We start from the raw sequence: 13512 nt of genomic DNA, 5'->3' as shown, positions 1-13512 counted from the left end.
CACTAGCCTACCAGGCACAAGGCCACTTCCAGGGGCCTCCTTTTCCTCTGTGCTGACAGGGAGAAGCCTGGCCCATCCCTGTGGCCCTATGTCTAGTGGTTTGGGGTGGGCAAGTACTAGATCTAGAGCAGACTGGAGGATGACCCCTCCGTCCTCCAAGGAATAGGCGGTTTAGCCATGACTAGGTACCCCTGGCTCTGTTTCCAGCCCTGGCTCCATCACCTACTAGCCAAGGAAACTGGGGCAGCTCCTAACCTTATGGAACCCGTTTCCAGTGTGCAAAGTGTCCTGTGTTGATGGGGTGGAGAGCTGGTGAAAAAGGGGCACCAGGACAATTACGTCTACCCAGGGCTCAGTCACTGCGAGGATGACAACTGTTTTTCGAAGCCTGCAGGGCTTCTCTCCATCCCAAAAGGGACCCCACAAACAAAACAAGCCAGAAGCAGGCAGAAGGCTATTATATATCATGCTTTTAATACAAACTTAAAAAAATCTGGAACAATATAAACTGTACAGATTTGATCAATCTTTTTGTTTTGTTTTTAAACTAAAATCTCTAAACACACCAATGTCCCATTCCAAAATATTGCACAACATTCTGAATACAAAATGCTTGATTGTATCCCTCCTTCACTAAAGAAAAAGTTCACTACCCTGCTGCCCCAGCTCCTCGCTCGCCCTAACACCCCCTTCCCATCCCTAGGGAGAAAACTCGAGTCTGCAGCTCACTGCATTGAGAAAAAGACATCATCTGGGCTGACAGTTATATTCTTCACAAGATAATCAACCTTTTGATTTGTTCCTGGGAAAGAGGGATAGAGAGAGAGAGGATGGGGAAAGGGGAGAAAGGTTTTATTCTCCTTTTTTTTATTTTAAAGTTTGTTTTTCCTGAAAAAATATGTTTCTTTCCTCTTTTTAAGAAAAAATCCTGAAAAGAAAATTACGTTTTTTACGTTAGAAATATACATATATTATATATACCTCTTACATTTTACAAATGTAGCAAATTATTCAATACAAACGGACACCAAAAAATGTAAAAAATAAAAAAAAAAAGTTTTCCTACGAAACCAGGTAAATTAGTGCAGATTTGTTTTTGTTTTCTTAAAAAAAATAAAATTGAAGCAAAAATGCCTAGATTTGAGACAACACAGACTGACCTGGGCCCAGGAGCCCAGCACTGGAGTCGTGCTCCTGAACACACATTTTTTTTTCGTATTTCGAAAGACACAAAGGGGCTGGTCTCCCCGTCTCCCTATACATGGTGAGGAATAAGCGACCTGGGTGCGGGTGGGTACCTGTGTGTGTGAGTAGGACGAGGGCCTAGAAGGGGAGTTAGGCAGCATCCAACCTTTCCCAGAGAGAAGCCATCTGCCTGGGCCTGTCACCTGTGTGGGAGCTGAGAAGGGAGAGGGTGCCCCAGACTGGGCTGGCCCCTGAGAGGTCTAGAGGGATAGATGGTGCTGGGCCAAGAAGCCAGGGCGTTGCCTGCTGGGGGAGGTAGAGCTGGTGCCCATCGCAGGAGAGGAAGCTGGCAGTGTCTGTCTGGGCCGGACTCACTGCCACAACAGTTACCCACTTGGGGTCCTTGGGGAGGTTGCAGTGGCAGGGGGCTTTGGTGCTTTCTAGTGATGGGACCCTGATGCCAAATGCCCCACTTGCCCAAGCATCACGGCATGGAAGCTGGCCCCCCAGGACTGGAGAAGCCACCTCTCTGCTAGCAGAGGCAAAGGAGCAAGTGCTTTTCTATGTCCAAACGCATCAGCTGGGATGGCCAAGTGGCTGTCCAGCCTGGCTGGCCCAGGACACCGCTTCTCACAGCATCAAGGTCCAGTGGGGTTGGGTCAGGGCAGTGAGAGGGGCTGGCAAGAGGTACCAAGGAGCTCTCACTCAGGCAGGGGCACAAAGATACTAAAATAACATCCACAACCCAAATACCAAAAAGTCTCAATTCAAGGCTCAGTACTGTCCACTATAGGCACTGGCTCCAAACTCCCACCCTACCTCCTTGCAGCCTGCGAGGGTGCTCAGGTGAGCAGCTCCCCTGGACTAAGGGCACACAGCAGGAGGGTGGAAGTCCAGGGACTTTTTTTAGGCATCAGAAGCTTGTGTATGCCCTCTACCTTTCAGAGCTAACCTATTTTTTTTTTTTTTTGGTCAAAAACAAAAGTGCAGATCCCTCTGCAGTCTGGAAACCAGTTCCTTCTGCAGCGCTTTCCCCTGGGAGTGTCTCAGGCTCAGGTGCAGCGTCACCCCACGTGTACTGCAAAGGACTGACAACCACCCCGGCCCATTCCCCAGCCTCACGCATAAATAAGCACTTGCTGCAGCCCAGAATCACATCCAGAGGGAAGTTTCACATGGCTTGGAATCCTTTAAAAAAGGACAGCAAACCACACACACACACACACACACACATACACACACACACACACACACGCCCCACCGCCCTACCCACAATCTCAGGCCCAGGGAAGAAGGGCCTGCATGAGAGAAAGAGGCCACACATATCAATGGCCAGGTCCCCAGGGCCATAATGATGGTCTGGGCCAGGAGGGGATGGTGGGGCCACAGGACAGAGATGAAAGGAATTCAACAAGACTAAGTGCTAACCTCTCTGTAGTCACAGACATCAGCTCGAGGGGGAGGGTGTGAGTGGCCAGCCAGCAGCTCCCTGGGGTCCAGCCTGAAAGGGAGTAGGGGCTGGGGTCAGACCTACTGGGTGGCAGGGCCAGAGAAGGCCTGCTGAGGTTGGATGGCTTTGAATGCGAGGATAGCTGGGTGACAGAGGCAGTGACACGGGCTGGCCTCTCCCCATTCCAGGGAGGGCCAGGCTCCAGCTGCAGCTCTTCCTTCCCTGTGAGCTTGGACACACCAATCCTAAACCAGGAGTGTGAAGGAGGGAGGGAGGAATAGGGAGCAGCAATTCACATCTGGACCATTCTTAGCACAGGAAGCCACTAATTAAAGACGTTATATAGAAAACTACATGTAAAAAAAAAAAAAGAAATACAAAACCCAAACCAACCAAATAAATCAGAGGCAGGCAGGCAAACGGTGTGGGGGGGGTGGAGGGTGGTGAGTTAAACACGACTTGGTACTTTCGGAGGCCCCCACGTTCCATGCCTGGGCTGGATCTTTTTCTAGAAGCGAGAGTGAGAAGATTAGAAATCTTTTTGTATATTTTTCTTTTCCTCTTTTTTTTGTCCTTTCCTTTCTTTTCTCTTTTCCGTGGTCTTGGGTGCTCCTAGCCCTGGGTGGGGGGATGGTCAGTTGGCCAGCACGACGGGCTGGAATGGCTGGCTGGGATACTGCATGGTGTTCAGGTTGTAGCTGAGGCCTTCCACGAAGGGTGTGGGTGTCTTCTCCAGGAAGAGGCTGTTGGCACCACCTCCAAATACCTGGGTCATGTCGAAGCTGCTGCTGTTGCAGGTACCAGCCCCACTGCCCCCAAAGGGGGCTGGGGTACCACTGCCCTGGCCATCAGCTCCATCAAAGAATAGGCTAGGCGAGCCACTGCCGTTGTACACGAACTCCTTGGCATTGGGCGAGAGCTGGGACTGAGGGGCTGGGGTGGCTGTGATGAAGTTCAGTGAATGCATAGACAAAGAGAGGCTCTTGTGCTTCAGCAGGTTGTTGGTGGGCGAGCGAGCCATGCGAGGCTGCTGCTGTGGTGGCTGCTGGCCACTTGCCCCACTGCTGGCCACACCCCCCCCACCTGGTGCCCCGCCACCCTTCTTCATCTTGGTGGAACCAAATTTGGTGGCAGCGAAGGAGGCGGTGGTGAAGGTGATGGGCTGGGAGGAGCGGGGGATGAAGGTGGGGCTGGGCGACTGGCCAAAGGATGGTGATGGGGAGTTGGACAGGGAGCTGTCCTGGCTACCGATGGGCACAAACACCTGGGCGTCAGGGTTGAAGCTGCTCTTGATCTCCTTGTCAAGCTCTGGGGCACCACAGCCCTCACTATCATCCAAGTATAGCACTTTGACAGCCCCCTTCTCACCAATCTGGTAGGATACCTCAAAAGGGTCAATCCAGACGCTCAGCTCCTCAGGCACATTGGCCCGCACGTCCTCCACTGCCAGGCCACTCCGCTTGGCAGCCAGCTCCACCACGGGGTCCACCATCTCCCCAATGTGGACACAGCGGAAGCCAGAGCCCTTCAGTGGCTTGTCAGGGTACCAGTGGCCTTCATATTTCTTTTTCAAAAGCCGCTCTAGCTCCTCCCCAAACAGATCTGCCCGGCGTCGGGGCAGCTTGTTGTACAAGTAGGAGATGATGAAGTTCAGGGCCACTTTGATCTCCAGCTGCATGGTCCTTTCCTAGGCAGAGAATCAGCACAGGGCACGTGTACAGGCCAAGGGCAGTGGAAGGAGATACAAGGTGGGCAGCCTTGGGCTCCAGACAGCTCTGGGAAACAAGAAAGGAGAGGCACGATGAGTAGATATGTAGAAAACTGGTGGTCACCAACAGCAAAGGACAGGCAGAAAAGCACCAACTTGGGATTACACAGACCCAGGGGCCCATTTCTGCTCCACCAGTGGCTAGCCTAACGGCATGACTGTGGGCAAGTCACTTTCTTCTGTGCCTGAGTTTCCTCATCAGTAACATGAGCTATCATGAAGGTAGTTCAAGGAGGTAAATTGCCTCACGCTGTACCCGGCAAATTAGTAGGCCCTTGATAAAGTTAGCTATTATTTTAAAGTGATTCTAAAGAAATAGGGGAGCTTTGGATTCCACCATTTTGAGAAATTCAGGTCACCACATGAGTGACACCAAAAAAAAAAAAAAAAAATCAAGTCCCTAATGCAGGTGGATAAGGGAAGGCTCTCGCTGTCTCCATTACATCTCAGCGAAGTCATGCCCCCAAACTGTCACAGGCTAAGATGTAAGTGTAAAATCTTTAGTTGTCCTCCTTAAATGGAAAGGGATACAGGTCACTGAACAGGAAGGAGCACTGCCAACATTTTATTGGGGGCTTGGCCTCCAGTCACATCCATCTGTCACCCAGGGCCCCACGGGTGTGTACGCTTACTGCCTCACTCTGGGTTTACAGAACAGATTTAAGAACTCCAGTGTGACCAAGGCTTACATTTGCATCCAGAGAGCCTCCAAGAATAAGATGAGGGCACGAGCCCCAGGAAAAAGGCAAGTAAGTCTTGTCACAACCAGAGACATAGGCCAAAAAGGGAACAACTGACTGGGAATGGCCCCAGGGAGAGGGAAGCAGAACCCAGTAGGCCAGCAGAGTTAAGAGCAGCACTAATGTGGCCTAAGAGAATCTCCGTAGTTTCTGGCAAGGGTGTACGTGATGAGGGTGGCAGAAGAAAGAAATTTTCCATCATCCTGCAGCCTCCAGCAGGGACCCATCATCACTCAGTCTCCCAGGGACTGTCTGACCACCTGTCCTCGGCACCGGATCAGATTTATCAAATGTTTGGAGATCCCTGGAGAGAAGGCAGCCCAAGATAAACACTCAGATTGTTATTTTGGGATTCTCTCACAGCCAGATCCCACTGAGGTCAAAAAGGTTTATTCCCTAGGCCCGGGCCAGCCTCATGTCTCAGGAAGATGATCTGTGAGGTCCTGAGAGCCAGTGATCCTAATTTCACTTTCTCCAAATGCGCAGCTCTGGGCTCATGCGGGGGGAGAAACTGATCTGAAAGGGCCATCTCTAAGGGGCAGCAGGGCCAGAACATGTTCCTAACCAGACCACTGAGCAAGGCAGTGCTGCTGAGCTCAGCACAGAGACAAGATAGATCCATGATCCGTCAAGGGCATCTTCTGTCCTACAAAAAACTCAGGGCTAGATTTTTTTTTTTTGTGTTGCCCGGGCTAGGGTGCTGTGGCGTCAGCCTAGCTCACAGCAACCTCAAACTCCTGGGCTCAAGCGATCCTTCTGCCTCAGCCTCCCGAGTAGCTGGGACTACAGGCATGCGCCACCATGCCCGGCTAATTTTTTCTATATATTTTTAGTTGTCTGATTAATTTCTTTGTATTTTTAGTAGAAACGGGGTCTCGCTCTTGCTCAGGCTGGTTTTGAACTGCTGAGCTCAAACAATCCGCCCGCCTCGGCCTCCCAAAGTGCTAGGATTACAGGCGTGAGCCACGGCGCCCGGCCCAGGGCTAGATTTTAATTAAAATCCTTTCTGGATCCAGCATGAAATATCCAGGTGCCAATTTTAGGCTTGGGGATCTTGAGTTTTTGAGAACAACTGCCCCAACACATTTCCTTATAATTCTTAGGCCTGGGCCCATGGCTTCTAGGGGCATTTTTTAGGACCTAATCTCAGACAAAAATTTCTGGGGAGAACATATCAGAGAAGATGCACTGGGTCAACCTAGAGTAGCGTATGACAGTGGCTAAATCCAGTCTAACCCTCATTTCAGGTCTGAGGAACAGAGCTGTCACATGGGGTGTCAGCAGAGGCATCATAACTCTGCCCGCCCCTCTCCCAAGAATGCTCAGGATGCCCTTCTCCCTGCCTCCAAAACAGACTTCATCTCCAAATGCCTGCTCATAACATAGATCAAATCCAGGGCCCTTTTGGGTTTAAAAAGAAGGAGAACGGTAAAAAGAATAAGGGGCTTTCTGTTTATGAGAATAGGGCTGATCACTAGATGCAAAGTTAGCCACCAGAACTGTGGACCTCCTCTCAAAAATGGAGGCCTCAGAGGGCCACAGTGGTCTTCCAGAGGTGTCCAACATGGAGCTGACTAAAAAGTTGTGCAGAAAGCTGACACTGGTTCCCCACGAATAGGCAATTTCAAAATGTTTGAAAAGTAAGACAGACTGAAGTCGACATATGACACTTCTCCGAAGGCACCACATGGCCTCTTAAAATATGCCTCTTGGTATTTCACCCATAGCAAAGGGCTTCTACACCCTTCTAGGCCTCCTTAAACTTTGCTGCATAATTGCCTTCCAAGTTAACCACCCTGAACAGTTCAGCCTCAAAATGGAAGCACTTTAAATGCAGGCCAAAGTCATTGGGAAATAAGCCTCCCACCCCAAAATACAATAGAACCACTGTCATCAGCCCTGCCTAGCTAACCATTTTCTGCAGCATAAGCAACTAAAGCTGCACACCAATTTATACCTCAGTGATATTGTCGCACAAATAAGGAAGCATATAATGCCACCTTTACCTCTTTAATTGGGGAACAGGCCAGGCCAGATGGCTGTGGGGTGGAACCTTACAAAAATGCTGGACAGCCAGAATGAGATTTTCTGCTCTACCAGCTCAGGCTCTAATTTTGACTTCAAGAAGCTTATGGAGCAGAGGATTAAAGCATCAGTGCTGTCTTTACTCCTAAAGATAGGAGTGACCATTCAGATGAGTTTGTTCATTTTTTAAAAAGCTACAAATTCTACACAGTCTATATTAAAAATATTTATGGAAGTGCTGTAAGATTAGGAAACTTAGAAATAACTACCGTTCAAACAAAAGGAACAAGTAGATTCGTTAAACAGCTGCAGAGGACTGACTTGGGCGCAAAAGGCCAAAAAAGGGGGGAAAAATAAAGCTTAAGTGTTTAACAATAGCAAAGTTGCCCCTTTGTCAATATGTTAAGAAGTTGCAAACGTGAGAGTAAATTCTGCCCAATTTCACTAAGAATCTTTTCCTCCTTCATTTGTTTACTTCCAGCAACAAAATTAAACCTGGATTCAGATCCCTTGTGCTGGCTTGTGTTTTAAAGAGTAAGTGCCTAAGAGAAAGACAAAGATGGGGGAAGAAATGGGGCGTGAAGCTGGAAAGAGGCCTCAGTCAATGCAGATAACAGAGAGAACTTCAGACAAAAATGTGAAAAAAGGCTTTTAAGGAAAAAAAAAAGTTTTAAAGAGGAAAGGAATGATAATGGTGAAAGAATCTATCCGGCCCAAACCTATAAAAATACCAGGCACCACAAAGCCTTAATATCGAAATCATCCTACAGTTAAGCACTACGGCATTCAAATAAACGAGTGTGAAAGGGGGAGAGGCCCTCAATTTTAACAAGGCCAGTAGGTGTCACAGACTGGGTGGCCACAAGTGCCTTGAAGCTGGCAGAGCAGTGAGAGGCAAACACAGGCAGCTCCTCAGGACAGGCGAGAAGGGGACCCGCCCCATTCCGCTGGTCTCCGCTGCCTGGACCTGTGTGTGTGGGTTTAAAGGCTTCCAGGACCTGTGCCAACCGCGTGCACCACGCCGCCCAGAGTCTCACATCACCTCCCCTAAACACAGACCACTGGGACAACACTGGGTCTGACTTCAAGGCTCTTTTCGACTAAGAGGTTCCTCTCGAGGGCACTCCAGATTTCTCAGAAGCGAAGACTCAATCCCAACGTAGGCGGGCGGTGAGGGCACGCTCTGCACTCTGGGAATCGTAGTCCTCAGCGTCCTCAGCACCAGGCCAGAGCAAGTGACCTACTTTCTCTGCACACTACACTTCCCTGCGTGCTTTGCGAAGGCTCAGCCGGCTGAACCACGCATGCCCGGTAAGCGGAGCGACCGAGGGCCGGACAACCGAGGAAAAGTTTCCGATGCACATGCGCGCTGGAGCGGACGGGCGCCCCGCACCCCCCCACCGCCTAATGCATTTCATACAAATTCTACCCACAAGGCCTACTCCCCGTATTGTATCACCCCACCGTATCCATTTCTAGGCTTTAGGAGAGGCCGAACTTTTCCCCCCTTTCCCTTCATCACCTCTCTTGACTGCTGAAATAGGGATCTGCTTCTAATGAGTTTTTTCTGGGTGAAGGGGGGTAAGCTGGCATAGATAAGGTCACGTCTCCATCCTCCCCACTCCCTCAAATTTGAATTCCATGGGGTGCACGGTGCGCCTGGAGTTGCTGTTAGGGACGGCAGATTCCAAGAGAAAAGAGCCTTTTTTCACCTAATGCCCAGCGGGCTAGGCTCCATCACCTCCACAGCCGGGAAAGGAAAGGCAGAAATTAAATTAAACCCAGTTCTCCCGTCTTCTTGGCCAAAGAAATTCCCAGTTAAGCTGTGGGGAGGCGCCGGTCGACAATGAGAAGGCCTGACGCCAACAGGGGCCAAGCCTCAACCCACTTCTAATCCAAGTCTAAGTAACCAGACCCGGGCGAGGGAAATGGGAAAAGGCTCCCCAACAGGGAAGGAAAAACTGTACATCTGACACCTGCATATCTTCTAATACTTAAAATTCCGTGTGTGTCTCCTCCCACTTCAAGGCCTGCTCCAGAACCAGACTTACCAGATCCTCAGCAAAGCTCCCCTACTGGGTGTTAAACCTCCCTAATCCTTCCTCCCACACAAGCTTCTTTTCCCCTATGCTTCAGAAAGGGATGGGGGCAGGCGCCTAAGAAAGCAGCAGGGGTGTTTTTCTGCTGGGAGATCAGAGATGAGGGACCCACTCCCAGGGCAGGGTCACAAGGGAGAGAAATGTTAGATACTGAGCAGGCACCCAAGACCTCGTCAGCTGTGCCCAAGTTGAAGCTTGCTGTGTGGAGTTCAGGTTCCTCCTTGGGGAGGGAGAGGGTCTGCCGGGTGCCCCTCCTCTCTCTGTACCCTCCTTCCCTTCCCCAGATTTCTGGCCAAGGGCACAGTTCACGCTCTGGACAGGAGGGGAAAGAGTTTAGGAGTCGAGCCTCCCAGGCACCTCACTGAAACCAACCAGAATTCACTCACTGGTGCTGCTCTATGGGTACTTTTTCCACTCAGTTTTCCCTTAAACGCTAGAGTATAAAGAGCTTAAGCCGAAACGGTGAATTCTGGCTCACTGGCCCAAGGACAGTCTCCACTGACCGGTCCCGTTGCTAGAAAAGAGGTGTCTGACCTCCATCCCTCAGGCTCCAGAGCCAGAAATAAATCCTACTATTACCACCCTTCTTCCCCGCACACGGGAAAAGCAGCAGAAAAACAAGGCCTGGATCCCCTTCCTTTCTCTTATTTATTATTTAACAGTGGGGGGAGTTATGTTTCTTTGGAGAACAAGGAAAATCTAGCGGGAATCTGGGATATGAAGAACTGGGGGAGGCAAGGAAGGGAGGAAATGCACCCCACCCAGGAAGGAGCCACACTTGGAACTGGAAGACAAGGGGACTCTTGGGTACCCCAGGATCAGAAATGGCATGGGGGGAAGAGGAGCATAGGTAAAAGGGAGGGGGCGTCGAAAGGGAAGGAAGAAGGGGAAAGGAAAATGCTGGCCAGGCGAGGGGAAGAGGGGCGACAGCAACGTGGTGTCCAGCAAAGCGAAGTGCGGGAGTGGGGCGGGGAACGGGGAGGCGCTCGGCCTGTTGGGTCTCAGGGTGGTCCCCCGTCCGCACGCCCCCTACTCACTCACTCGGGTCTCCGCGGCGGCGGGGCGCTCTGCCGGCCGCGGGGCGGTTTCTCCCTCCAGGGTGGTCCTGAGCGCGGGGCGGAGTCGCTCTCCCTTGCTTCCCGGGCGCCACCGGGCCGGGGGCCGATGTGTCCTTTTCGTCGTTGAGGGTAGGGGGACGAACGAGGAGGGGCTTATGGGCTATTACTCTCAATAATAATTCTTTCAGCTTTTTGGAGGTTGGGATCGGTGGCAGGGGGACCGAGGGAGGGCGGGCCGGCCGGCAGCGACGGCGCGGGGATGGCGGACCCGAGGGTGGCTCGTTTCGCTGGACGGAGGACGTTCGGGGTTTTGGCCGGCGGGCGGTCCTGCCCTTCTGGCGCTTGTCGCCCCAGCCACTCGCTTCCCTCCGCCGCCGACCCACACCGTGCCGCGCCCCAGCCCGAAGTGAGCAAAGTCAATGAAAAGTTTCACCCTTAGCAACCCTGCGCACGGATCCGACTTCTCCACCCCTGCGTGATGCGTCCCTCCGCCTGCCAGGGGCGGGGCCGGGCGCCCGGCCGGGACTACTTTGCCGCCGACCGGCGGCTTAACTCTCTCATGCCGCGCAGCCCGGGCGGCGCCGACTACCCGCCCGGCGCCCTCTGTTACTCAACAACACTGGCCGCCTTTCCCTCCCTCACAGCGCGCACCGTAGTTATTTCCTGCCCCAAGCCGCTCTCTCAACTCGTGCTCATCGTGTTAGGAGTTTCCCCAAGTAGTGCGCTCCGTGAGGGCAGGGGCCCGCCGGGACAGGGCTGCTCACGAGCCAGGCACACACGCTTACTTTAGCTGTGTTGGATGGGCGAATGTCGCGGGAAAAGGGACGGCATCGCCGGGCCCTGCGGGAGCTCTCCCCGCTGAGTCTTCAGCCCATCACCCGCCTCGGCGCCGACGGTTCGGACGTTTGCCCGAACCTTTCCCCCGAGGCATCCCTCCATCCCTGGGCGTCTGGCCGCCCCGCAGCTCTCGCATCGTCCGTTACGGTGTCTTCGCGGGTGGGGAAGCTGAGGGAGCAACGCGGGCTCTGGAAGCTTTTCGGACCTGAACTCGGGTTGGCCTGAGTCTTCCGAGCGCCTCATGCCTCGTCGAGGGACTCGTAAGGTCAACGGGAGGGCCAGGAGGAAACTGGGGCGTGGGGCACGCTGTGCGGGAGGAAGAGGAGGCGAGGAAGAGCCCGACGGCCAGGGAAACGAACAGAGTGCTATAATTAACCCTCCATTCGCTGTTTCTGGTGTCCCGTTCACGCGCAAGGACGGCCTTCCTCTCCGGACGCCCGGATTATCTCTTCCCGCCTGGTGACCCCCCGCAAGGGGCACAAGGGAGAGAGAGCCACGTTACTGTTCTTTGAGTAGCAGCTCCGCCGGCGCGGGGTGACGCCTGCCCGTGCAAGGGGCGGCGGAGCAAGGCTCGCCGAACCCGAGACGGGGCGCGCCAGGCCTGGCCACGCGGGCCACTCTGCCTCTTTGTGACTGTGCGGGACGCAGAGTTAGGGGTAGCGAAGCTTGTGCTCTGAGGTCACAGGGAGACTGGACTGCCAGACGGCAAAGCCCGGTGCGCCTGGGGGATTGCGTGTTTGGTCCGCCCTTGTCCCTCCTTAGCTTGACCATTCCCCAATTCTCCTACCCCCCGCCCCCACCTTTATTCTCATTCCAGACAGTTTGGCTCAACGGTAGCCGCCGAACCCACGTGGGGTTCGGGAGATCCGAAAGTTTGCAGCGACAATTCTTTTTTTCCTTGATCACTTTTTTTGGCAAGGGCAGAAAGCAACGGTAGCGTGGAGGTTTAAATGCGCTTTCCTTGACTGCAGCAGAGAAATGCCGGGCTGGAGGGCAAACTCCACGGGGACAGGGAGGCGGGCGGAAGCCTGAGCGTCCCCATCCCCCTCACTCTGAGGGCTGCAAGCCTGGGGCACCTCCAGGGACTACTTGCCTCGTGCGTCAGGAGTGACAGAGCGTCACACAGACGCCCCCTCCGCCTTGCTCCGCTGCACCCTCCCTTTCTTTCTCCTCCCCTCCCTCCTCTCTCCTCCCCAAGCGTATTCCATCAAGCAGTGAGACTCAGCCGATCCACTTGGTGCCAGAGCACAGAAATCTAAAAATATAGCCGGCGTGTTAGCAACAGCCTTCCCATTGGTAGGGGAGCGGGGAAAGGCGGCTTCTGGTTGGGTTTTGGATGCAGCCGCGAGGACTGGGCCATGGGGAGTGTGCGTTTGCTCAGTGAGGCATGGCAAGGGATGCTGGTATTTGTAGTCATTAATTTAGGCAGCCGTGGAACTAGGTAGGCTTACATTCCAGTTCTGCCACTCACTGTATGTATGATCTTGATTTAATGCAACCAGTCTCTTTACAGGAAACCTGTTTCCTCATCTATAAAATGGAGATAGTGTGCGGGCTTGAATATGATATTATATGTAAAGCCTGGCTCAAATATTTGCTACTCTTAATTTAAAGATAACTATTCGGGCGAAATTGCAACCTACATATCCTGCATATCCAGTGCTCAGTTTGATGTGCATTCTCCAATGGGAAACTTTCCACGACAGAACGACAAAGGTGAGGGTGAACTGAGACGAGTTGTATTAGGGTATCTCAGGAGGGACGGATGGAGTATATAAGCAGATACAGGGTAGCTGTCTCCTACGTTCTGGACAGGCTGATTGGAAGGCAGACTGAATCCCTAGGAGGAAGGCTTGAGTTTCAGCCTATTTGTGCTTTTAATCGAATCTCCCCTGCAGTGCTGGAAACATTCCAGCCCTGAGCATCACTAAAACAAAGGGAGAAATCCAGCCTTCTTGGTGGGACCTCTGGGTAAAGAGTTAGCATATAAATAGGAAAAGATAAAATAGAGGGAACAAAAGGTAAGCATCCTTCTTAACTGCTGATGTCTCCATTTATCATATGGCGAGGAAAAGAGTTTTTTCTCCCCAACAGGTGATTTCAATCTGCCTGGGCTTAATTACTCAGGCATTCCAGATTCCCCTCCCGTTTTGAATAATCATATGTTGAATGGCACACACCATGCTTTCAAAATGGTGAGCTTCCTAAGCAAGCATGTGAGGGTGGAAAGGGTGGGAACAAGTCTCCTGAGAGTAAGCAAGTTATGCCAGGCGTTTTGGTGCCATGACAAGTCAGGCTGGTCATATCATAATTGGCCCCAATTAACTCTCAGGAATGAGTCATTCTCTCA

At 52.3% G+C, this 13512-nt stretch overlaps 1 protein-coding gene across 2 annotated transcripts; it reads right to left on the bottom strand.

The window, feature by feature from the left end:
* Positions 1–455: 455 nt before the first annotated feature.
* Positions 456–10747, bottom strand: TOB2 (transducer of ERBB2, 2). 2 transcript variants are annotated; one of them, XM_012638149.1, is made up of 2 exons: positions 10305–10747; positions 456–4410 (listed from the first exon to the last, which is right to left on the bottom strand). In XM_012638149.1, exon 2 carries the CDS (start codon positions 4311–4313, stop codon positions 3270–3272), a length of 1044 nt encoding a protein of 347 aa, XP_012493603.1. In that variant the 5' UTR covers positions 4314–4410; positions 10305–10747; the 3' UTR covers positions 456–3269. The 2 variants fall into 2 exon arrangements, with proteins under 2 accessions (XP_012493603.1, XP_012493602.1); XM_012638148.1 differs by having other exon boundaries at positions 10309–10747.
* Positions 10748–13512: the final 2765 nt, after the last annotated feature.

Source organism: Propithecus coquereli, unplaced genomic scaffold (assembly GCF_000956105.1).
Source record: "Propithecus coquereli isolate 6110/MARCELLA unplaced genomic scaffold, Pcoq_1.0 Scaffold126, whole genome shotgun sequence".
Lineage (NCBI taxonomy): Eukaryota > Metazoa > Chordata > Mammalia > Primates > Indriidae > Propithecus > Propithecus coquereli.
The sequence above is the reverse complement of the archived record's forward strand: the minus strand, read 5'-3'. Positions and strand labels throughout refer to the sequence as shown.

Coding starts and splice junctions, on each gene's coding strand:
- TOB2 (XM_012638149.1), bottom strand. CDS start 4,313: ATGCAGCTGGAGATCAAAGTGGCCCTGAACTTCATCATCTCCTACTTG.